Genomic DNA, 23837 nt, shown 5'->3' on the forward strand with positions numbered 1-23837 from the left:
ATGCACAAACTCTTTTTATTTTTATTTTTTCATACAGTTTGGCTGCGACAAGGATGAAATCTGCAGAAGAAGAAGAAGAAGAGCACGACTCATACCGGCAAGCCCTAAAGAGGAAATCTGCAGAAGAAGAAGAAGAAGAGTACGACTCATACCGACACGTAGTTTTAAAGGTAACATTGTAAGTTGTTGCCATATCCATTAAGATAATTCATCATCGGCACCGTTGTAATCTAATTAACTTATGAATTTGAGAGCACAGTTAAACAATTATTAACCGGCACAAAATGACATGATGAATTTGTTGTCTTATTTGTCAATTTCTTTTCTATTAAGGTTTAAAACTGACGAGGATATGTTTATCAATACACGCACTAACATGTTTTCGCATATCTTGGCCGTTTGTATTTGATCCAATGACGGAAACCAAGTTTTTTTTAAGAAGCTTATTTAAAAGAAAATACTTGGAAAAAAGTTGTAACTGTCATTTTAAGAATTATTATTTTAAAGACTGTCAAATCTTATCTTAGTTACAAAACACCTATTTATCTTCGCCGAACATTGTGTGGAGAAACATGGATACACTATTATATCCAGTCCCATCTCTTTTTGGTAAGTCCATTGAAATTTGTATTTCGTGTTTTGTTTTAGGAGGGTGTATTCAATTAAGCGAAAATAATTGTTAAAGAGTTTACAAATCCATATGTATTTAATCAAGATCTTAAATGAATTCATAGAAGAACATAGGTATTCAATCAAGATTTTAAAAGAGTTTATAAAACTTCATAAAAATCTGAGCAGCCAACATTAATTATGTACTACGATGTACCTACACAAGAAGTCTTGTACAGAAAAGGCCTCCATCATTCAATTTGTAAATTAATTTGATTTTTTTTATGTTGCTTTATATCCCTGATTCTTGTGATTTTTCTTTGTTCATAAGTTAATTTATTTTGTATTTAATTTATTTATTTTAATTTTTCTTCGGCGTGTAGTACCAAATACGTTCAAGTAATTTTATTATTTTGCAGATAAGGGTCTAGCTTTCTTTTTGCTTGGTTTTTCTCTGTCATTTTTGTTCTATGCCTTGTATTAGGTCTTTAATTTTTCTATACAGCTTGACTATGGCAAGGAGGATGAACAATGATATACATAACTACAACAGAGCTCTGAAGAAGAAAAGGATGACAAACAAGGATGATGAACAAGAAAAATACTCATACTTGGACCAAAAAGTCGTCCTGAGTGTTGACATCTACCATGCCAAAGGTCTCGATGGCCCTAATTATAGTACAATATGTTGTACTAATAGGGTCTATCAACTTGTCTTACGGGTGGAACCTAGCAAAGAGTACGAGTTGAATTTTGTCTATGGTTGCCAAACCCTAAATGGAATCTACAAGTGAATTTCCAGCTCAACATCAGTCTTTTAGAATGGGGATCTCTACACGTGAAGATCATGAGGAAAGACGAGTCTGAGCTAGGAACCTCCAATGGGATATCCAGTGTGAGCAGGACTAGAATCCCGTTACCAAAGATGAACCAGAAAAAGAAGGCAAGTTTGGACTGGTAAAGAGCGAAGGACATGTACTGAAGGCTGAAGGACACTTTTTTTTTTGTTTAGGTCAATGAAACTTGGTCAATATATAAGCTTGGATGAGTAATCTAATTAGTTAGATAATTCCCCATTAAATCCGATGAGGGTGACTTACTTGTCTAGACGTACTCATACAATTTCGGGAACTTTAACGAAAAGTTTCTGGTACTGTTCACTTTAATGAAAAACCATATTTTTACACTAAAAAGTCAATCATGGTACTATTTATTTTACCATTTATTTTATTATTTTCACTAAAAGTCAAGTCATTTTCATTAGTTTCCCTTTTATTTTATCTTAATTGCAATTTTGGACTTCTTGATACAAAAAAAAAAAAAAAAAAACTAAAATTATATGCACATGATGCTTAATTACTTTGAACAAGCAAATTAAATCTGGAATTTTCAATCTCCTATGATTGGATAGATTCTAAAGATCTAAAAACAGAATTAAGATGCATCTACTCACTCGAAAAGAAACACACAAGAATTAGAAATAATTAGTAGACGACACATGAGATGCAAAATAGTTGCAATTATGAATATCCACGTTTGTTTATCGTATAAATTTGACATGTAATGATTATAGCTTAATATTTTTTCCAAATAAAGTTGAATATGAAATAACTAGTAGACAACAAAAGACATGTTAATATTCACGATTATGAATATTTGCGGTTACTCACTCAAATAAATTTGACGTTTCATGATTATAGATAACCGTTTATCTAAGTTATATTGTTATAGTAATGTTTAATCAATTTTCCAAAGAAGTTTCTTTTTTGATCGAATTCCAAAGAAGTTTCAATATGAAATGTTCATGCATTGTGACTTTTTAAGTAACCAATTCCCAATACCTAATTTGTTGTCACCTAGTAATTACGTACCATTTATACTGAAATTTATATGAAAATGTTTAGGTTAAAGTAATATTTGGGCAGCATATATGGAGAGTGCCATCATGTATAGTAATGACGTAATAAATTTTCCAAACAAATTCGGTTGATGCACAAAATCAGCGAGGATTTTAGTACAACAGAAAGTGTTAAGTTTGTGATTTTCGCTAGATTGCTCCGGTCACTAGTGTGGATAAGTATGTAAATGGATAGAGACAGGGAAGCAAACACAAGATGTACGTGGTTCACCCAGATTGGCTACATCCACGGAGTAGAGGAGTTCTCATTAATTGTGAAGGGTTTACACAAGTACATAGGTTCAAGCTTTCCTTTTGTGAGTACTAGTGAATGATTTAGTACAAATGACATTAGTAAATATTGTGAGAGCATGATCTCTATTTATAGAAGAGAGTTTCTAATTTCATTCTGACATTAACACGTGTCGTGTTGTGATTGGCTTTTGATGTTGACATGTGTCACTCTATGATTGGCTTCTGATGTCGACACGTATCGCGTTATGATTGGCCTTCTGGTTCGAAGGAAACTCTTCTGGGTCCTTGACGGTATAACGTTGACCGGTGCTCAGTAGTTTCGGGATTGGTCAAGTATGGTACAAACAGTGCTCCCTTAAGTTCCCGAGTGAGGGAAGCTCCTCGGTTGGGGACTTGCAAGATCCAAGCCATTGAGTAATCACGAAACTTCTAAGTACCGAAGTGTGGTATCATTTTCACTTGTCTTATCTGTCTCATATGTAGATATGACATCTTCTCTGGAAGTACTTTTCCTCCATCCAGGGGTGGTATCTTTAACCGATGAAGATGCACAAGGTAATGTATCAATTTCACTTGAAGCTTACTTGTAGTTTTGGGCTTGGTCAAGTGAGAAATAAACCCTATAGTATGAGTCCCCCAAGTCACCGAGTTAGGACATTTACCGAAAGAGGTAATAGATAAGGTAAGCAATCAAACTTCCAAGCAAGCAACCTGGATCGGAGGTTCCCAAGTCACGACACGTGTCGCGCTGTGATTGGCCTCCTGGTTGGAAGGAAACTCTTCTGGGTCCTTGACGATATAACGTTGACCAGTGCTCAATAGTTTCGGGATTGGTCAAGTATGGTACAAACAGTGCTCCCCTAAGTTCCCACTGAGGGAATCTCCTCGGTTGGGGACTTGCAAGATCTAAGCCATTGAGTAATCATGAAACTTCTAAGTACCGAAGTGTGGTATCATTTTCACTTGCCTTATCTGTCTCATACGTAGATGTGGCATCTTCTATGGAAGTACTTTTCCTCTATCCGGGGGTGGTATCTTTAACCGATGAAGATGCACAAGGTAATGTATCAATTTCACTTGAAGCTTACTTGTAGTTTCGAGCTTTGTCAAGTGCGATACAAAACCCTATAGTAGAAGTCCCCCAAGTCACCGAGCTAGAAGATTTACCGAAAGTGGTAACAGATAAGGTAAGCAATCAAACTTCCAAGCAAGCAACCTAGATCAGAGGTTCGACTTCGACTTCCGGTTAATTGTTCTCCTTCTCCTTGTGTCATAAACAGCAACAAGGATAAAGAGAAGCAAATGGAGAAGAGATGATATGAGATACTTTTGCTTTTGAAGAAGTAACTTTCCACAGGTTTATTCTTGAACTAGGCTGGAGGGTTTTCTGGTTTCCTCCAGAGTATAAGGCCGACTCAAGAATTTGAGAGTCAAAACAAGTCCATCAAATCAAGAGTGCATTCGACCTTGATGATATGAGATACTTTTGCTATTGACGAAGTGATAGATGAATCGGCACGTGTTTTGTTGCGCTTGTCTCCACATGCTTCCTTGTATCCTTCTCACTTGCCCTATATGTTCCTCAGGCAGATGTGGTATCTTTTCTGGAAGCATAAGATGTTGAAGATTAGTACTCGAGAGCAATGCCGGGTAAATAATCAGGTAAGAGGTTTCAGGCAGTCAGTTTCTAACTAGAAGCTTGATTCCAAGTGCTGACTGATTGCTCTCTTTCTCATTGTCTTGCAGGTAAGAACAAGGGCAAAGGAAAAGACAAGGAAAAAGCATGATATGAGATACTCTTGCTTTTGACCCTGATGATATGAGATACTATTACTCTGGTGTGGCTAGTTTGCATAGGTATTATTGGGGGGAAGAAAGCTGAGTATTTCGAGAGGCTTCGTTAGGAATGCCCTCTCAGATATGAGGAAGGGTTGAGCATCTTTGCAAGTATGCCTGTCCGTGGAGAATGGAGGTCGACATATATAGGAGTCTCCCTAACAACAAGTAGTAATGTTATTCCTTTACCCTTCTTGGTCGTAGCAATGTAGTGGGAGCTGCAAGCTTCACATGTTTTAACTTTGTCAGAGCACTTTGAAAAAATGGTATGTGGTATCTGGAAAGCTGATGTTGCGTGTGAAGATTGCATACAAGCTTTATCCAAGGAAATCTGGCTCTCGAAGTTCGGAGAGCGATGCCTCTTCGGTTTTGGAACAAGCAATCTTGTCGGGGATCTGGCTCTCGAGATTCGGAGAACGGTGCCTCTTCGATTTTTGAGAAAGCAATCCTGTTGGGAGTCTGACTCTTGAGATTCGGAGGGCGGTGCCTTTTCGATTTTTAAGCAAGTAATCCTGTTGGGTGTCTGGCTCTCGAGATTCGAAGAGCGGTGCCTCTTTGATTTTTGAGCAAGCAACCATACTATTGCCCACAAGGATAAAAGAACAGCACAATTGCTTGATAACTAGAAAGTCCCTGTGTGTGTCAACCTCTGTGCTCTGTGGCAAGGCAGATTGGCAAAAATGCCCAACCTTTACTCACATTCGAGAAAACATTCCTAACAAGATTGCTTGCTCAAAAATCGAAGAAGCACCACCCTCCGAATCTCGAGAGCCAGACTCCCAACAAGATTACTTGCTCAAAAATTGAAAAGGCACATCTCTCTGAATCTCGAGAGCCAGACTCCCAACAGGATTACTTGCTAAAAATTTGAAGAGGCACCGCTCTCCGAATCTCAAGAGCCAGACTCCCAATAGGATTGTTGTCTTAAAAATCGAAGAAGCACCGTTCTCCGAATCTCGAAAGTCAGATCCCCGACAGGATTGCTTGTTCGAAAACCGAAGAGGCACCGCTCTTCGAACTTCGAGAGCTAGATTTCCTTAGATAAAACTTGTCTGCAATCTTCACACGCAATATCAGCTTTCCAGATACTACATACCACTTTTTTAAAGTGCTTTGACAAATTTAAACACGTGAATCTTGCAGCTCCCACTACATTGCTATGATCGAGAATGGTAAATGAACAACGTTACCACTCGCTGTTGGGACAATTCCTATATATGTCGACCTTCATCCTCCACAGCCAGACAGACTTGCAAATAAAAAAAAATGCTCAACTTTTCTTCACATCCGAGAAGGCACTCCCACAAAGTCTCTCGAAATACTCAGCTTCTTTTCCCCTGATAATACCTCTGCAAACAAGCCACATCAAAGCAAGAGTATCTCAATGTGGATTATATATATATATTCTAATAACTTACATATTTAGGCAATACCTAATATATATTGTTGATTTATGTAACATGTCATTTATCACACAACAGAATAAATTATTTATTTATAGAAGGCATATAGTACAATATTTTGTCTTGAAAAACTTTATCAATTTGATTTATTCATCATACGGTTGTACTTATACTATCATTTATTGTCAAGAATTATTGAGCAACTAGATCCACTGATCAACATTGTTACTGATTAAAGAAGCCTATTAACTTATAAACTGATGAGCCACATGCTCATGGTGATCTCTTGTCTTACCGGAAACCCACTTGCTCGGACATTCGCTTATTGGGACACCTATATGTCTGGATCCAACTTGATGACCCTACAGATAGCCCCAACTCGATGACCCTACGTATGGCCCCGACTCAAGGACCCGACTTGCAGACCCGATACGAGGATCTGATACAGAGACCCAAAATGCGAACCCGACAAGCGGACCTGAGTCATGTTGAGAATCAACTCATACTGAGTGCATGTCGACGTAAAGTAAATACTTGCAATGAGGAATACCACGAGCCGAGCCACCTTATAGTGATCATAGCCTCTAGCCGAGCCGCCTCGCAACGAGTATTGCCTTCAGCTGAGCAAACACCTCGCCGTGAGCATAGCCTCGCAACGAGCATCGCCTCCAGCCGAGCAGTCTCGTAACGTGTGATACCTCTAGCCGAGTATTGCTTTATGTTGAGCATTGTCTTGGGTTGAGTACTGGTTCAAGACATCTAACCACTTCAGCGCGTACATGGATTGGATTTGAAGTTTCCAGCCAAAAGACTCTATTGACTGAAGACTTTGGGGATTATTGTTGGTACCATACATATTTGGGCTCAACATTTGGGCCTCATCACCCAGCCCATAATTATGTAAAAGGAGGAGCCCCTTATTCTATAAAAGGGGACTCATCCCCCTCATAAGGAGGACTCAGTGAACCCAACAAAAGGCAATACCCTCACAAACTCTCCCAAATTCTCTCTTTCTCTGGGGGACTCCCCCTCACCCTTGTAATCCATACATATAGTCAGAGAAATACAATCAATGTGGACGTAGCCCAAACCTTGGGGTGAACCACGATACATCTTGTATTATTTACATTTCTTGCAGATTCACGGTCGGATTTACATGTACCAAGACCTCCGGTTTTGTGCATCAACAGGTTCCACACAAAATATTCATGCATCTATCAACAAACAAAAAAATGCTAAATTTTATTTTCTCCAGTCAAGTAATTAAAATTATGTAATTGCTTGTTACCCAATGAGTACAATTTATATTGAATTTTATGTGATGCTTAATGGTAGAGAACCGTGACTTGTCATCAGTTGTCCTCATTTAAAAAAAAAAAAACTATTGTCATTTAGTATGACGGTCTAATGGTATTCATTTTCACTTGTAAGTGAGAGATTTTAGGTTTGATTCTCGCAAAAAACAATTTTGAACCACATTATTGTTAGCTAGGCTAAGCTCACCCTCTCCTCTTAATGTAGATAATATATAATATCGTTTGTTAAAAAAAAATAATAACTATTACAAACAGAAATGTTCTTAATCCCTAATCTTCAAGGACTCTTTTAGAGCAGTTTTAGCGTGGGATATACCTATAAACGGGTTGGGTTTACTGGGTTTGGGTTGGGTTCAATCCGACCTGTTAAGTTAACGGGTCACCCGAACCCGACCCGTTAAGCTAACGGGTCACCCGTTTCACCCACTCGAACTTATCCTCCGCCATTAATGCCCTCTCTACATCCACTCATTCCTTACTCGCTGCTGCTCGACTCACTGCCTCTCCAAACTCGGCCGGTCTATCGAATCCGAAATTCAAGCTTGGATCGACCGCGAATGCTTGGATAGCTTGACACGAGCTATGGAAGAGAACCCAATTTGCAACGAGGACGAGTTGATCAAGCTACTGACTCAATTCAAGGACCGAGTTGCGTAGGGGTTCAACCATGAGTTGCGAGATTTGATCTTGAAGTTCAAAGTTGTCACCTCGCTCGAGTTAGTTCTGTGCGAGTTGACTAGGTCATCGAAGCGAGTTAGAGAACATTGTACTTTCGTCATTGCAGCTCTGATCAAGTTCAATAAAGAAGTTTTCGTGGGTCAAGTTTTGATGGGTCGGCCCACGATCAGCTCTCTGATAAAAATCGCGTCTACGAACTTGATCAGGGTACTCTGCGCGCTCTTCAGGCTGATCAAATCGCCGCTCGTCGACGAGATCGAGTTCAACGGAGAAATACCTAAGTTCATAAGCTTCCTGAATTCCAAAGATTTAGAAATGTGAGTGATGACGATGGTCTGCGTGTTCAAAATCGGGTATTTCGGGCGGAATGAGGCTATTGACGTTTAACGCGATGCTACATGAGGGGTTGATTGAGAAGCTTGTGGAGTTGTAGAGGTCGGAGCATGGCAATGATTTAATGAGGGAGAGCACGGCGGTGATTTGAAATTACACAAAAGTCCTCAATAAACGAGTGAAACGGGTGATGATCGGGTTTCGCGAGTTCACCCAAATAACTTGTTATTTAACGGGTTGACCCCTTAACCACCCGACCCATTTATCACTCACCCGAAAACTAATTTTAACGGGTCGGGTCAGGTCGGGTCGAGTCGGGTTGGGTTAATAGGTCGGGTTGAAAATGCCAGGTCTAGCGTGGGAGCCCTCCCTCCCAGGCAATCCACTATTCAATCCACCCAGTGAATAGTAACTGCCCTTAATGAACAGTAATTGCCTTTTGCATCTCCAGTGTGGGAGCCCTCCCCTTGGTAATAAGCAATAAAATATTAGTATTTTTTTATTTATAAAATAATACAAAATAATTTTATTTGTAATTTCGGATAAGATTTTTAATCGTTCTCGTTGCGTCACGTGTCATAATCTGAAAAGTTATAAAATAATACAAAATAATTTTATTTGTAAAATAATTCAAAATAATGAGAAGGTATTTATAGAAAAGTAAAAAAAAATTAAAAATTTTCAGATAATTTTTCAGATTTTTAACAATTTTTTAATTCAAATAATTAATCTATGCCGTTGGATTTAAAAAAAATGAATTCCAACATTCCAGATTGTGCCACGTGTTACAACAATAACTTTTCTTAATTTTAAAACTATTTTTTTTTATATTTATTTATAAAGAATATTAATATCGACCGTTGATCTCGGATCGAATGGTTGATATTAAATAAGATTTTTTTTTTACCGTTGAGATTTAACGGTCCAAGTTAAAGAACCATTGAGATCGAACGGACCGTGGGAAGCCACATGGCTTCCCAACCGTAACATTCAGACTGAAAAGTGGGCTGCTTTTTCTGAAAAGATGTCGGACGACACGCCCCCACGCCAGAGTGGGGTGCACGCACCTGACAGAAAAAAATAAAAAAAGGGCCTGCTGAAGGGTGATAGCCAATCCACTCGGGCTTGCGGGCTGGTAATTCTTCACCAACCCGGAGCTCGGGCTTCCACCTCAACTCGGGCTCCTTCACGCTGGAGCGAATCCACATGGCCTCGGGCCCTTTTCTCTGGCCTGTCCCCCGACCAATCCACCACGGTGGAGTTGCTCTTTCAGTTGAGAAACGCGTTTACTATCGGTAATTTTACTATTTACTTTTTGCTAAGAAAGTTAGGGCGTGCTTGACATGTCGGATAACACACCAGATAGTTCTATTTAATACTATCCGGTGTTTGGTGTCAATCCGTATTAAATAAGCATCGGATTATTTATGCGGTCCGGCCTATTTTATATGACGTACGCTGAATAACTTATACACTCCAAATCGTCGGTATTAATTAGTCGGGTCGCTGAAATCAAAATCAAGCTAGCTCATTTTCCATCCCTCTTGCTAGTTTTAAATTGTGAAACTCATTGTCATAAATGTTCTTCAATCTCCTTTTGAGGAAGTAAATGAACATGATAATCTTTGATGAATTGAGTTTTTAATCCAGTATTGCACTAAATGCTCGATTAAATAGTATGTAATCTCGACTAAATAGTCAGTACTATCTGATGACAAATTATCCTATTCGACTGAAATAGTCCGTACCGTCCGAGTTCCTAAACAAAACCTTAATATATAAGGGAAGGTATATTATCGTCATCATACCGATTGGCACCATCCCCCGCAACAAAGCAACAATCCCATCAATCCTTCTTACCCATTATCCAACGCACCCTCAGCACCATCCCCACTAGCGCACGTTAGAACAGAGACGCTTTAACCCCATGGCTTCCTCCCGCCCTCCGCCGCAGAAGCCGCTCGATCTCGACCTCACGATCGTCTCCGCCAAGCATCTCAAGAACGTCAACTGGAAGAACGGCGACCTCAAGCCCTACGCCGTCTTCTGGGTAGACCCCGACCGCCGGCTCGCCACCAAGTCCGACGACTCCGGCTCCACCCGCCCGGTCTGGAACGAGCGGTTCACCGTCCCGCTCACCCTCTCCCTCCACGACTCCTTCCTCACCCTCGAAATCTTCCACTCCAAACCCTCCGAAACTTCCAAGCCCTTAGTCGGCACCCTCCGGGTCCCACTCAAGGACCTGCCCGATCAGGACGACTCGACCCGAATCCGGACCTTCCAGCTCGTCCGTCCCTCCGGCCGTCCCCAGGGCAAGATCCGTGTTAAGCTTGCCGTTCGAGAACGACCTTTGCCGCCAGATTACCATATTAGCCCTCCTCCTAGCTACTTTTACGGAGGTGCCCCTATGCCCCCACCGCCTGTTCGCGACTTCAGGTCATACTCGCCGTCGTCGTACAGCTCTACTTTACCAGCTTCCGCTCCTAGTCCATCGGCTTCGCCACCGCCTCCGCCTCCGCCTTACCATTACAGCTCCTATTCCGATCCGTACTCGGGTTACTATCCAGCGTACTACTCCAGTGCGCCACCGCATCCACCAAGGCCGTTCTTCGACCGACCGGTGAACTATGGCGGGCCTAGTGGGCCTTCAGCGCCATTGGACTACTCAAATTATGACCAGAATCAGAAGCCCAAAAGTGGGAAGATGGGATTGGGCACCGGATTGGCTGTGGGCGCAGTGGCCGGAGGTCTTGGTGCAGTGGCATTGGATGAGGGGTTGAGGTACGAGGAAGATAAGGTTGCACAGAGGGTGGAGAATGACCTGCGCGAGCGTGACGAGTACAGCAATTATCATGCCGATTATTGATTGAATCGGGGTTTAGCCGTTTTGGTATGGTTTAATTACTAAAGCGCAATGTTAATTTGCCGGTTCACAGTGTATATGTATATATGTTTTTATGTGGAATTTGGTTTGGGGCTTTTGGATTGCTGAATGAATTAAGACAACGGTTTAAACTTTATTGTTAAGTGGGTGTTTTATTCGATGGAATGAGTGTTTATGTATCTTGGAATGAATTGTGTTATTGATCATCTTGGAATGAATTGTGCGTTTGATCATTCTTGGAACGAATTGTGTGATTGATCATTTTAGAATGAATAGCGGGATTGATTGTCTTGGAATGAAATGCATGATTCATCTTGGAATGAATTGCGTGATTGATTATCTTGGAATGAATTGTGCGTTTGATCACTCTTGGAACGAATTGTGTGATTAATCATATAAATGAATAGCGGGATTGATTGTCTTGGAATGAAATGCATGATTCGTCTTGGAATGAATTGCGTGATTGATCATCTTGGAATGAATTGTGCGTTTGATCACTCTTGGAACGAATTGTGTGATTAATCATTTTAGAATGAATAGCGGGATTGATTGTCTTGGAATGAAATGCATGATTCGTCTTGGAATGAATTGCGTGATTGATCATCTTGGAATGAATTGTGCGTTTGATCATTCTTGGAACGAATTGTGTGATTGATCATTTTAGAATGAATAGCGGGATTGATTGTCTTGGAATGAAATGCATGATTCGTCTTGGAATGAATTGCGTGATTGATCATCTTGGAATGAATTGTGCGTTTGATCACTCTTGGAACGAATTGTGTGATTAATCATATAAATGAATAGCGGGATTGATTGTCTTGGAATGAAATGCATGATTCGTCTTGGAATGAATTGCGTGATTGATCATCTTGGAATGAATTGTGCGTTTGATCACTCTTGGAACGAATTGTGTGATTAATCATTTTAGAATGAATAGCGGGATTGATTGTCTTGGAATGAAATGCATGATTCGTCTTGGAATGAATTGCGTGATTGATCATCTTGGAATGAATTGTGCGTTTGATCACTCTTGGAACGAATTGTGTGATTAATCATATAAATGAATAGCGGGATTGATTGTCTTGGAATGAAATGCATGATTCGTCTTGGAATGAATTGCGTGATTGATCATCTTGGAATGAATTGTGCGTTTGATCATTCTTGGAACGAATTGTGTGATTGATCATTTTAGAATGAATAGCGGGATTGATTGTCTTGGAATGAAATGCATGATTCGTCTTGGAATGAATTGCGTGATTGATCATCTTGGAATGAATTGTGCGTTTGATCACTCTTGGAACGAATTGTGTGATTAATCATATAAATGAATAGCGGGATTGATTGTCTTGGAATGAAATGCATGATTCGTCTTGGAATGAATTGCGTGATTGATCATCTTGGAATGAATTGTGCGTTTGATCACTCTTGGAACGAATTGTGTGATTAATCATATAAATGAATATCGGGATTGATTGTCTTGGAATGATATGCATGATTCGTCTTGGAATGAATTGCGTGATTGATCATCTTGGAATGAATTGTGTGATTGATCCCGAATAGTTGGTACAGTTCCAGGTTTGGTTGATTGGTTTACTAGCGTTTTGAGCTACTTTGTGTTCCAGGAGCATGTTGAAACTTTAAATAGAGTAGTTTTTAGAATGAAAGCACCATTTGGAATGAAGAAGAATGCCAGCCATGGTAGGCGTTGAGCTTACAGCTGATTGAGGTCTTTTTATGGAGCTTAGTTAGATTTTTATCCTTGCAACTATGAACGTTAGATTTCTCTGTATGGATTCTATGGAACCACGGCTAAATATCTCTTGCATTCTTTTCTGTGGATCTTAATCGAGTTGTTTAAATGACTGGTATATGATTAAAGGTTATCTTAGAGACCGATTTATTACCATTTCGTTTTTAGATTTCCTCGTTTTGTTAGAGATGAAAGAGAAGTACATTAGAGAAAAGAAAGATGAAGAAGGGCGGAGGAATGATGACGGGAGGGGTGTGGAAAATGTATTTTGAATGGCACACAAGAAAAAAAACGAAAAACCTTTTCAACCTTCTGGAGTCCATACCTTTCTCGGTATTTTGGCTAAGATCTAGTGGAACAGTACAAAGACTCTTCCACGGCATGTAAAACGGTTTGCTTGCCCATAGAGGAGACGATGAAAAGCTTTGGGATCCTTGGCCGTACATTAACTGGAGTTCTCTTCTCAGTGCATCTGTTATGCTGAGTAACAAATTGGGATGGCTTTATGCCAGAGATACCAAAGTTTAGGTGAAGGGATATTGCTTTCTTAACAAGAAAGTTAAATCTTTCAAGTTCGAAGGTGCACAAAATACTGCCCGAAAGAGCTGACGCTCTCTCGGGCCTTGACCTTCACCTTTTTCTCCTCGTCAAAACAATGTCCAAAGCGGGAATTACAGCACCTCTTTTCGGTCTACTTCGCAAACTTCTCATGATCTTGTCGAGTCAGTGGAGGCTCTAAGATCCAATATGAGGATGAAGAGTTGCGGGGACTATTGTGCTAGTTATACTGACTGGGATTTTGCAGATGCCAATAGTCTGTCGGAGAAGGCGAGGGAGGAAGGGGCGGTGAGACTGGTGACTAAGGAGGAGGATTTTGAATTCTTGAATGGGAGCTTTAACGAAAAGCTTCTGGTATTGTTCACTTTAACGAAAAACCACATTTTTTACATTAAAAAGTCAATTTTAGTACTATTCACTCTACTCTTTATTTTGTCCTTATCGTTAAAACTCAAAATTTTCAAACCATTTTTATTAGTTTTCTTTTCTTAAATTGTAACAAACGACGTATGGATCAAATATTAACAACATATACTGACGGCATTTCGATCAACTATTGACATGTATCAATCGAGTATTGGTGACATATTGATTGGTGTAATATTGACTGAATACAAATGATAATATGGGCAAGATACACTTTCGAGTTATAACTTTTTGTATTGAATCGTTTTAACCCTGTTTATTTTTTATTTTTTGTACACATATATTTACATTAAGAGAGCAGAGAAATAAATTGGTACCTTAGTCATCATCCACGAAAATTGAAACTAAGACTACTTACTTACAAATAAAGACTAATATTATTATATCGCACTACTAAGTGGCTTTATCCGTTCAAATTTTGTACCCGCAATTTGTTCCCCTTTTTAAGCTCTCAGTGTAGAAGTACCTATTTTCTTAAGCCGACGTGGCCACCTTACGTATCTGAGCCCAAAACCAAATAAACACTATTTTGGGCGTAGTGGAATGGGCTTATCATCAGAAGGCAGACTTGACACACAAACCATGTCATTGCCAAGCCCATCTTAGTAAATGTACTATTATTTTTCTTGGCCCTTGCAAAATTCAACATAGGGAAAGGGATAGTATTGCCATTTTTTTTTTAACAAACGAAATTATCTGCACTAAGGGGATGGATGAATGAGTTAAGTCTCACAATGGACTATCAATAATATGGTATTCATTTTCATTGGTAAGTAAAAGGCCTTAGGTTCGGTTCTTACCTTCTTTTTTGAACAAACACATCCCTTTCCTTATGTTGAGTTTTGCAAATTGCCACTTAATACTACAGTAGTAATGGTATTCCTCAAAAGAGACCTGACAAAACACATCAATTCCTAAATTTCCGAGGACGTAAGCTATATCTTATATTTGCATGCAAATTATTGATAATAATAAAATAGCCATACATGCGATGTCAAATTATAATTTGTCCACAAAACAAAATAACTCCTTATCTCTACGAAGCAATTTGTTCTCTTATTCCAGATGAGTGGACCACAGACTGGATGAGGGGACCTATTTGTAGACAACTGAAGATTTGATCAAATTGTCGTTGAGTTTGTGCTCCACAATCACCATATACATTTCCAATTCCCCAGAACATATGCGTATGTGTGGAAACAAATCATGGTGTCCAATCTACTCGTCCCAAAAAGATGCATATTTTATCTTGGAACTCAAGTGGATTGGAATTGAATTCCAATACATTTTGATATCAAAAACTTACCTTTTTATTTTTTTTATTTTTTAATATATATATATAAATTATTGGATGAATGATGTTACATGATTAGATTACAATATAATCAGATTCTTTATCCAAAGGGATTTTTCAATTTTTGGTAAAAATTGAGACTAATTGTATGGCCCAATCCACATCGAACTTTAAGATCCGAATCATCTATTTTTCAAGTTGCACTTTACAGATCATCCTTTTAAAATATTAACCAATTCGGAAAAGTTTAAGGCATGTAATTGAGTTCATAGAAATTGACGAACATTATATTATAAGATACATTGAAATTTCACCATAACAATCAAATGAGTAAATGGTTTCAAATTGTTGAAGTTCGATGTACAATGGACCCAACAACTAGTCCTAATTTTTACAAAACTTGGAGATTGCTTCGCAATATAATTAAACAAATTATTTTGGCACGGCTCATGGGGAATGAGAACATGAACATCTTATCTTATAACCCTTTCCAATGCGTAACATTCGTTATTCTTCTTGTTTATTTTTTCTTTGACTTAGATTGTGTGTGACAATGTTGACCCTAAAACTATTTAGCCTATAAGTTAACTATGTCATTCAGTCGAATGCGGGGCGTGCCAACTCGTTGGTTGAACTCGGCAGAGGAGTGAATGAATGTTGATGTGGCGTTGGGTGCGCTGATGGCTTCTAAATCTTGCGATTGCGGCCGAGGAAGGAACATGTCTCGGCCTTCGGGTTCTAGAGCCTAAAGACAAGGCTACTAGTTTTGAGAAGTTCACGAATCGTCAGCACTAGGTTCGGCAACTGTAATTATATTCGTGAGAATATAAGCGCCGAATCAGTACGAGACTATCTGGACACAAATACTCAAAAGAGATGTGTGTCTTGATTGTAAATATGGTTCGGCCGTTTGAATGCCGAACTCTGAAATGCACTTGTGAATATCCACTCATAAAACAAGTTCGGCTTTCAATGTGCCGAACTGTCGTGACTTGGTAACACTTCATTTCGCCGAGAAGGCTGATGGGATGACCTTTACCAACAAGGACTCAGAGATTCCTTGCTGACCAAGACTTGGATAGATAACTAGTCAGTTACGAAGCAGTGCTGTTTATCCAAACTGAAGGTACTCCTCAATCGGTTGATTAGGCTTAAATGCTATTTATCTAAACTGAAGATGTTGCTGGTTGCCCCACAATGCGGTTTATCCAAAATGCAGATGTGTTGGTGGAAAAAAGGGGTAAAATAAAAAGATCTCAAGATGTTTGAGAGGTTTGGCATAGAGCGAGAGTTTGCGCAAGGCAAATTTGTGTGTTGGTTTGGAGGGCTTTGAATGATGCACTCCCCTCTCTATTTATAGTAATAATTCCCACATGGCCGAAGTAGAGTCCTACTCAGATTATAATTCCTTGATCCATTATCACGTGTAGAACTCTGAATCCAACCCTATTATTCTCCAAATTCAATCCAATTGATCCTGATCATCTCCCCTAATTCGGGGTATCAGTGATATCCAAGGATTCCTTGTTACATTAGGACTCGGCCGACCATTCTATCCAGGTTTAAGATAAGATCAACTTCTGGTAGAACTCGACTGAATCTCCTTGGGCTGGGCTTTCCTTGGGTATATTCCAAGATACCCTAAATTATATACTGGGCCCATGAACAAACCGTACATGGATTCCTTGTTACATTATGCCCCATGAACAAACCGTACATGTAGTAAAGGGCAAAAGCTCAGGTGCAGAGTTGGTTTTGATTGTCGGAATGCAGTTTGCAGTGATGGGGCTAACAATTTGACAGAAAACGACCACTTCTGGAGCGTCACATTTCCAATGGTTTGATGTCCATGCTCTTCGAATGTTGGTGAGAGAAAGGAAGAGATGAGCGTGGTTACGTATATATGATTGGAATCTAAAATATTCCTTTAGACTAAAATGTCTGTTAATTATCAACTAGACCTTTTGTATAAGGATAATGTTAGGAAGACCAATTATTTAGACTAAATTTTGTAAACCATATAACATAGTTGTTAGTGATTGTATTATTACATTACTTAAGTATTAATTAACGTACTTATTTCCTCTATTTTTCCCTTAAAAAACAATCATTTATTCCAAAAAAAAAAAAAAAAACCTCAAGTACAACCAGTTGCACATGATCAAAGTTTAAAGCGAGATCATCTCTAAACAAATAGCTTCTGCGACTGATCAAACAATCACTTATTCACAAAGCTCTGTATGATGAAATAGTTTTCATTTTCCATCTCATGGAAAACTCTTTTTGCTCCGCTTAGCCCTACATACACTAGTTGCTTCCTGCCCCCTCTTTTTTCTTCTCCACTAACCAATCTTCTTTATTTTTTTTTTATTTTTTTTTATAAATCCTTAATCTTCCATTAATATCCCACAAGGATAGGTACAATTAATTTAAATGGAAAGACCTCTTACGGATAAGAGACATAGGGCTAAAGAGAGAGCCAAAAGATGATCCTTTGTGTATAATCCTGCATAATCTCAAAGGTTATCAATTCCAGTACGTATATCAAATGATACAATGCAGATTATAAGTCCCTCTATTAGAAGTGTTCCAAAAATGTTTGCAATCAAGTAAATAACTCTACGAACGAATTGATCGTTTCTCCTAAGCACCTTATTCCCGCCACAATAAGACACCCACGATTATCTCGAGTAATAAATCCCGCAACAGCATTCTGATTAATAACTGAACCATCAAAATGTATTTTAAGGTAGCTAGGCTTAGGCGGCTTCCACTTTATAATCTTCTGATTTCTATCATCACTTTCCTTTTAACTTTTGTGTTAGCTTTAAAATATTCTTTCTCAAGAATTCTGTGTGGATGTTGGTCCAACTAATCCAATTTGTTGGAGATATTTTCTGCCAGTGGTTTAGACTGAGTTGCAGCTTGTGGAAAGGGCTATGGAAGAAATGGTAGAAAGCTTTGCCTCACGGTTGGCGCTCATTGCACGAATTGTAACCAATCAGTTTAGTAGGTTGAAGACCCCCTGAGTTGCATATTTTGTTCGAAGATAGTTCGGAATTTGTTTATGGATTGGAGGATAGGTCTTTTATGTTGTGTGGGACACTCTTTTCCCTTCGACCGGAGTGAAATTCCCAGCAAGGTTTTATCGGGGCCCAGTATGCACACTATCCTTAGTTTGTTTGTATTTTGAATTTGCTTGCAATGAATTATCGTACTTCTCTAAAATAAAAAAAATAAAAATGAATGTGACACATTTCACGGTTTACGAATTTTGTCTAAAATATTGGTCTACCTAGTATTACTCTTTATATATTATAAAAAGAGTGGTCATTATATATATGTATATTTCTAATAGAAGCCATAAAGTGTTTCATTACTAAGACCAACCAAATACGTGCGGTGCTAAATTAATATATGTGTTCCAGTAACTAATTTTTTGATTTGAAGACAATTCGCACAAATCACAAATAATTTTAAACCCCTATACAATTAGAATAGAACTTGGCCGCTGAAAAATCAGTAGCAGCTCCTGCAGCTGGCCAATCACAAATGAACACGTGTCTAAGTAATTGATTTTTTAATCATATATTGAACACGTGTCTATCTATGATTAGCTAGCAGCAGGAGCTGTTGCTGATTTTTCAGCAGCCAAGTATTGTCCATACGATTATCACATTAAACCAGCACAAACTAGGATCAAGAAGCGGACTTGGATCCAAGTACCCCTTAAAAGTTAAAAATAATATTACTCTAATGAACCACAATGATATGTAATGATGGTTAAACGAAAAAATTAATATTTAAAGATAATAGTAATCACAGCAAAGTAAATGTGTTTATTGTATGGCATATACGCATGCAGTTGGGTTGGGTGAACCTTTCAGAACCATGGGAACTTCTTGACAGGCCGAAACAGGCGATGCCCTAATTCTAAGAACGTCAACGAGGAATATACATATTAATTCATGCAGAAGGACTACTCCAGCAGGTACATGAACGTCGACTGCTCACTCACTACATGATAAAATTACAAATAAAATAATCCATATATATATATATACACTTTGTATTTTTCAACATTTTGGTGAACCTTTCAGAACCATGGGAACTTCTTGACCGGCCGAAACAGGCGATGCCCTAATTCAAAGAACGTCAACGAGGAATATACATATTAATTCATGCAGAAGGACTACTCCAGCAGGTACATGAACGTCGACTGCTCACTCACTACATGATAAAATTACAAATAAAATAATCCATATATATATATATACACTTTGTATTTTTCAACATTTTGATGATCTCTGTCAAGGTGTCATACTCATGCATAAAAAAATATATAAAAGCCAGGAAAAAAAAGGCCACCCGTCAAGACAAAGACGTCAGTGAGAATAAAAGTGCCCTAAATAGATTCTTTTGAGAAATGTTGTCTATTTTTGGTTAGTCACATAAAATTGTGGGTAGGGAGTTGGTGGCATGAGTGACGCAAGGTCCTTTGGTCTTTCATTTTATGTGCATTGATGGATGTAATTAACTTAAGAGGAAAACTCACAGCTTTAAGTGATTAAAAGTGTTTATGATATTGTATTCAAATTTTTCTTTCATTAATATTGTATGTGTAATAAAAAAACTCTCGTATTATGGGGTAAAAAACATTATACATAAAGAGAGTAAATACGGTCCTTATCAAACTTTAACCGCATAAATATTTAATGAGAGCGGTGAAGTTGTGGACTTGCCGGCAACCATGGGAATTTCTAGCACTTTTAATGTCATTGATTTATATGAGTTTCATCCTGATGATGCTCTTTTATAACATGTTGATCACTTGTATACGAGTTTTTTTTAAGAGGGGGTGACTGACGTAGGACTAGAAGAGCAAATAATTGTAGCAAATCCCGACATGAATAGTAATCTCGTATGAATAGTATTTTAAAAATTTTTGTTGTCCGATTTAGTCCAAAAATACCTTTTTTTTCCGAAAGAGAACAACGGGATGATTCAAACTTATGGATTTTGGGCATTTGAAGCCGTTTGAAGGGTCAAAACAACGATTTAATTTATTTTTGGGTTGTTTTGTTATTTTTGGATATTAAGTTATTTCCTGTTTATCTCTATTTTTTCGTTAGGGTTTTGTGGGACTATGTAAGCATCCTTAAGGTTGTATTTTGTGTGGTTATTCAGTTGAAAATCAAAAGTTTCTCTCAAATGTCTAAAGTTCCAGAATTCTTGTCTTTCCTTTTTATTTTATTTAAGGACAGTCAAAAGTTTTGGTTGCATCCAAAGTACATAAAAAACATGCGAGATTATATAATTGTAAACTCAAAAAATAATGAGATGTTAGGTAAATAAGGTTATCGTAAAGACAAAATACAGAGGTAAGGTGTTTGAGGTGAAATGAGGGGTAATTAAGGTTGTCAAATAAAGTACTCTCAAACACGTTTTAATCACTTTCATCGAGCTTTTCATGTAATCAATAATTCTAACCTAGTGTCCATTTTATTTTGTCCTTTAATTACGAAAAGAGCTAATTAAGGAGATCAAAATGTGTACGTAAACCCCAATGCATTAGTCCCTTCTTATTTAATGGTAAAAAAAAAGCTAATTAAGGAGATAAAATCTTTTGCATTCATTTTATAGGTTGTCTCTATCATTGATTGATACATGTTAATAACTTAATCTTCATTAAATTTATTATTATAAACTTAACACGTGTCAATTAATGACAAAGAACACAAAAAATAAATACATACTTTTAATCAAGTTGGTATATTACGTAAGAAGATTGAGTTGGGGTAAATGTAAAATGGGTCTTAGTATTTAGACAGCACGGGCTGTCACAATACTATATTTTTCTTTCTAGGTAAAGGAGCAATGGACCTTCTGAAGTAAAACAATTAATTTATCCACATACATAAGTTAGTACTTCACAACACATATATATAATCCTCCATTTTTTGGAGTATTTATAATTTTATTTAAATATCGCCATCTGACTGGTGGCAATTAAATATTAATTAGCACCAAAAGTCTGGCCCACGCCGACAAATCAGAATTAAGGGTTTTAATTAGAGGATTCTCACGAAAATATAACTTAATTAGCCGACCATTTCCTTCAGGTAATTTCAATCATAAGCTAAATAAAATAAGTGCTTATGAAAAAACAATATTAGTAAGGACAATTAAATGATTAATTTGCAGAGGACAGTTCAAGGTTAGCTAACTGATTAACAGTTGAGATTCTTTGGGGCCCTCCTTCTCTAGGGATTGGGAGAAGGACAGCCAACCTACAGAATGTATATGGTCGGCGCTATTCTTAATTTAATTAGTTAATTAATTATATGGATAATTAAGTTTTTGCATGAGGAAAATATTTGATTATCTTGGAATCTTCACAAAGTTTAACTCGATCACAATACACTAACTGGCAAGTGAGTGCTGTTTAAGTTAACAGCCTAACACTGCCAATGTTAGGGAGAGAAAATAAATATATTCCCATAGGGCTTCTAGCAAAAAAATAAAACAATAGTGTACAAATAAATTAACATCAATCACACTAGCTAGTTGACAACTTGGGATGAAGAAATAAAAGAAAAGGCTTATGTTTCTACTACCTATAAATCAAGGGGATAAAAAAAAAAAATAAGAAAGGTGAGTTGGTTTTGGTAGCTGTTATTTACACTGATATTGTCATTAATTATACGTTTTAAAATAACAGTATATTTTTGTTCCATTTCCGTGGAAAGAAAATTAGTGGAGCGTGAACTTGCACAAGGATACATAAGAATGATTATTTGCTGCCACTTCGTACAATATTATATGCTTCTCCAATATGGTTAACTATATTCATTTAAAATGTGGGTATATAAATTGATGGTATATAAGTCGTCGATGCAACTGATATTGTCCATGAGTACTCCAACTAAACACGTCAAAAAACCAAGCTACCTCGTTGATATAAGAGATATACGTCATTAATTATATATATATATATATATATATGAACGTATCAAAATCCAAGAATGTCCCGGCCCTATGATAGATCATATGACCTAAATATACGTATCAAAATCCCCGGACTCCATCGGATATTGCTGGATCGGACTTTGTTGGCTGCATATATTAGCTCAGATTTGCAAGTAGAGAATCTCATCACACAGATTCTTAATCATATGTGAAAATCTCACACAGATTCTTGATTAGTTTGTAATCCTCCAGAAAACCCATCTGCTTTTGCTTCGCTGCCATTCCAAAAATATTGAATTTCGTAAAAGAAATTATACATGGCTAGCTCGTCAACAGTCAACACGTACAATATTTTAAGGTTACGACGGTGGTGAGAGATCTGCAGCTGATCAGTTCCGTTTGGCTTTCGAAAATGTACTGAAGTCAGCAAAAGATGGCACCAGGCTGTTCAAACTGTATCTCTCTCTTCCGGTGCACATGCATGATGAAAATTTGTACTTATACTTCGCCTTTGAGGAAATAAAACTCATTGCAAGCTAGCTCGCTAGGGACTTCGACAAATGGTTTCCAATAGGAAGCAACACGATTAGAAGAAAAACTTTATGACACTGTTTCATACATATTCTAAATCTCTCCCCTCACACATATTTCGTGAGGAAAAAGCTAAAACGAAAAGACATACAATGAGAGACTAAGCGCGTTTTCTAACAGCCAAAATTGCTTTAATTATGTTGGCCAGAAAATTATAAATGTGTCTAGTTCATAGAAGTACCCTTTGAAGAAACATCTGCTAAATAATTTTTTTATAAAATGAGAATGCTAGAGATCCCACATTGATGTTCTATATAATGTGACAAATAACACATACAATCACATCTAATAAGATTATTTTTTAATTAAGATAACATGTACGCGTCACTTGTTACATTAAATACTGGATAATATTGCATCACCTATATAGGGATGTACATATCATCCATTTGTGAATAACATACCTTGATCGACTAAATGAACCATCGGAACCGTACATCAATTTAGTAAGCTTCATTTGAAGATCACTCCTACAACAAACATACAAATAAATAGACGTGGTACCTACACAATCGATTTATTCTATACATTTGAACTAAATGATTTCTGATTAAATTGATTTTTCGTAGAGGTGATCTTCAAATGAAGGTTAAGAAATTGACAGTTCCAATCGTTAATTTTATTCGGTTAAGATACGTTATTCGCAAATAAGGACATGTGCATCCCTAAATGGTGCAAGTGTTAAATATTACACCAATATGGTACAAAAAAACATGATCTCTCCAATATTTTCCTTGGAAAATATATCTACCAGTAACCCCAAACTAAACTGCCCATAATCAATGTATCATCATATACACATTCATGAAACACAAACATTAAAAAATTAAAGGGTAATGCTAGAATTAAAAAGTCCATGATAGCCAAATCAGCAAATAATCACAAAGGGGAACAACAGTTAACCACAGATCCTACGTCAGCACATGCATGAACTGAACCAAAATCCCCAACCCCTCCAAGGCGCCAACCCATCCCTATAAATACCACTCCCAACTCCCACACTTTTCCTCACAACTCACACTTTCAGTATTACCTACA

The 23837-nt window shown here is 37.7% G+C and overlaps 1 protein-coding gene and 1 long non-coding RNA gene across 2 annotated transcripts; both read left to right on the forward strand.

Annotated features, from left to right (window-relative positions):
- Positions 1-1807, forward strand: LOC108170041 (uncharacterized). The gene is made up of 2 exons (XR_001786384.3): positions 1-170; positions 1115-1807. It is a non-coding gene; the product is annotated as an uncharacterized lncRNA (long non-coding RNA).
- Positions 1808-10120: 8313 nt separating this feature from the next.
- On the forward strand, positions 10121-11444 carry LOC103406615 (protein SRC2-like). The gene has a single exon (XM_008345606.3). The coding sequence runs from the start codon at positions 10255-10257 to the stop codon at positions 11191-11193; it is 939 nt and encodes a 312-aa protein (XP_008343828.2). The 5' UTR covers positions 10121-10254; the 3' UTR covers positions 11194-11444.
- Positions 11445-23837: the final 12393 nt, after the last annotated feature.

Source organism: Malus domestica, chromosome 01, assembly GCF_042453785.1.
Source record: "Malus domestica chromosome 01, GDT2T_hap1".
NCBI classification, from domain to species: Eukaryota; Viridiplantae; Streptophyta; class Magnoliopsida; order Rosales; family Rosaceae; genus Malus; species Malus domestica.

Bases quoted from the DNA above. Each gene is read 5' to 3' on its own strand.
- LOC103406615 (XM_008345606.3), top strand. From the start codon at position 10,255: ATGGCTTCCTCCCGCCCTCCGCCGCAGAAGCCGCTCGATCTCGACCTC.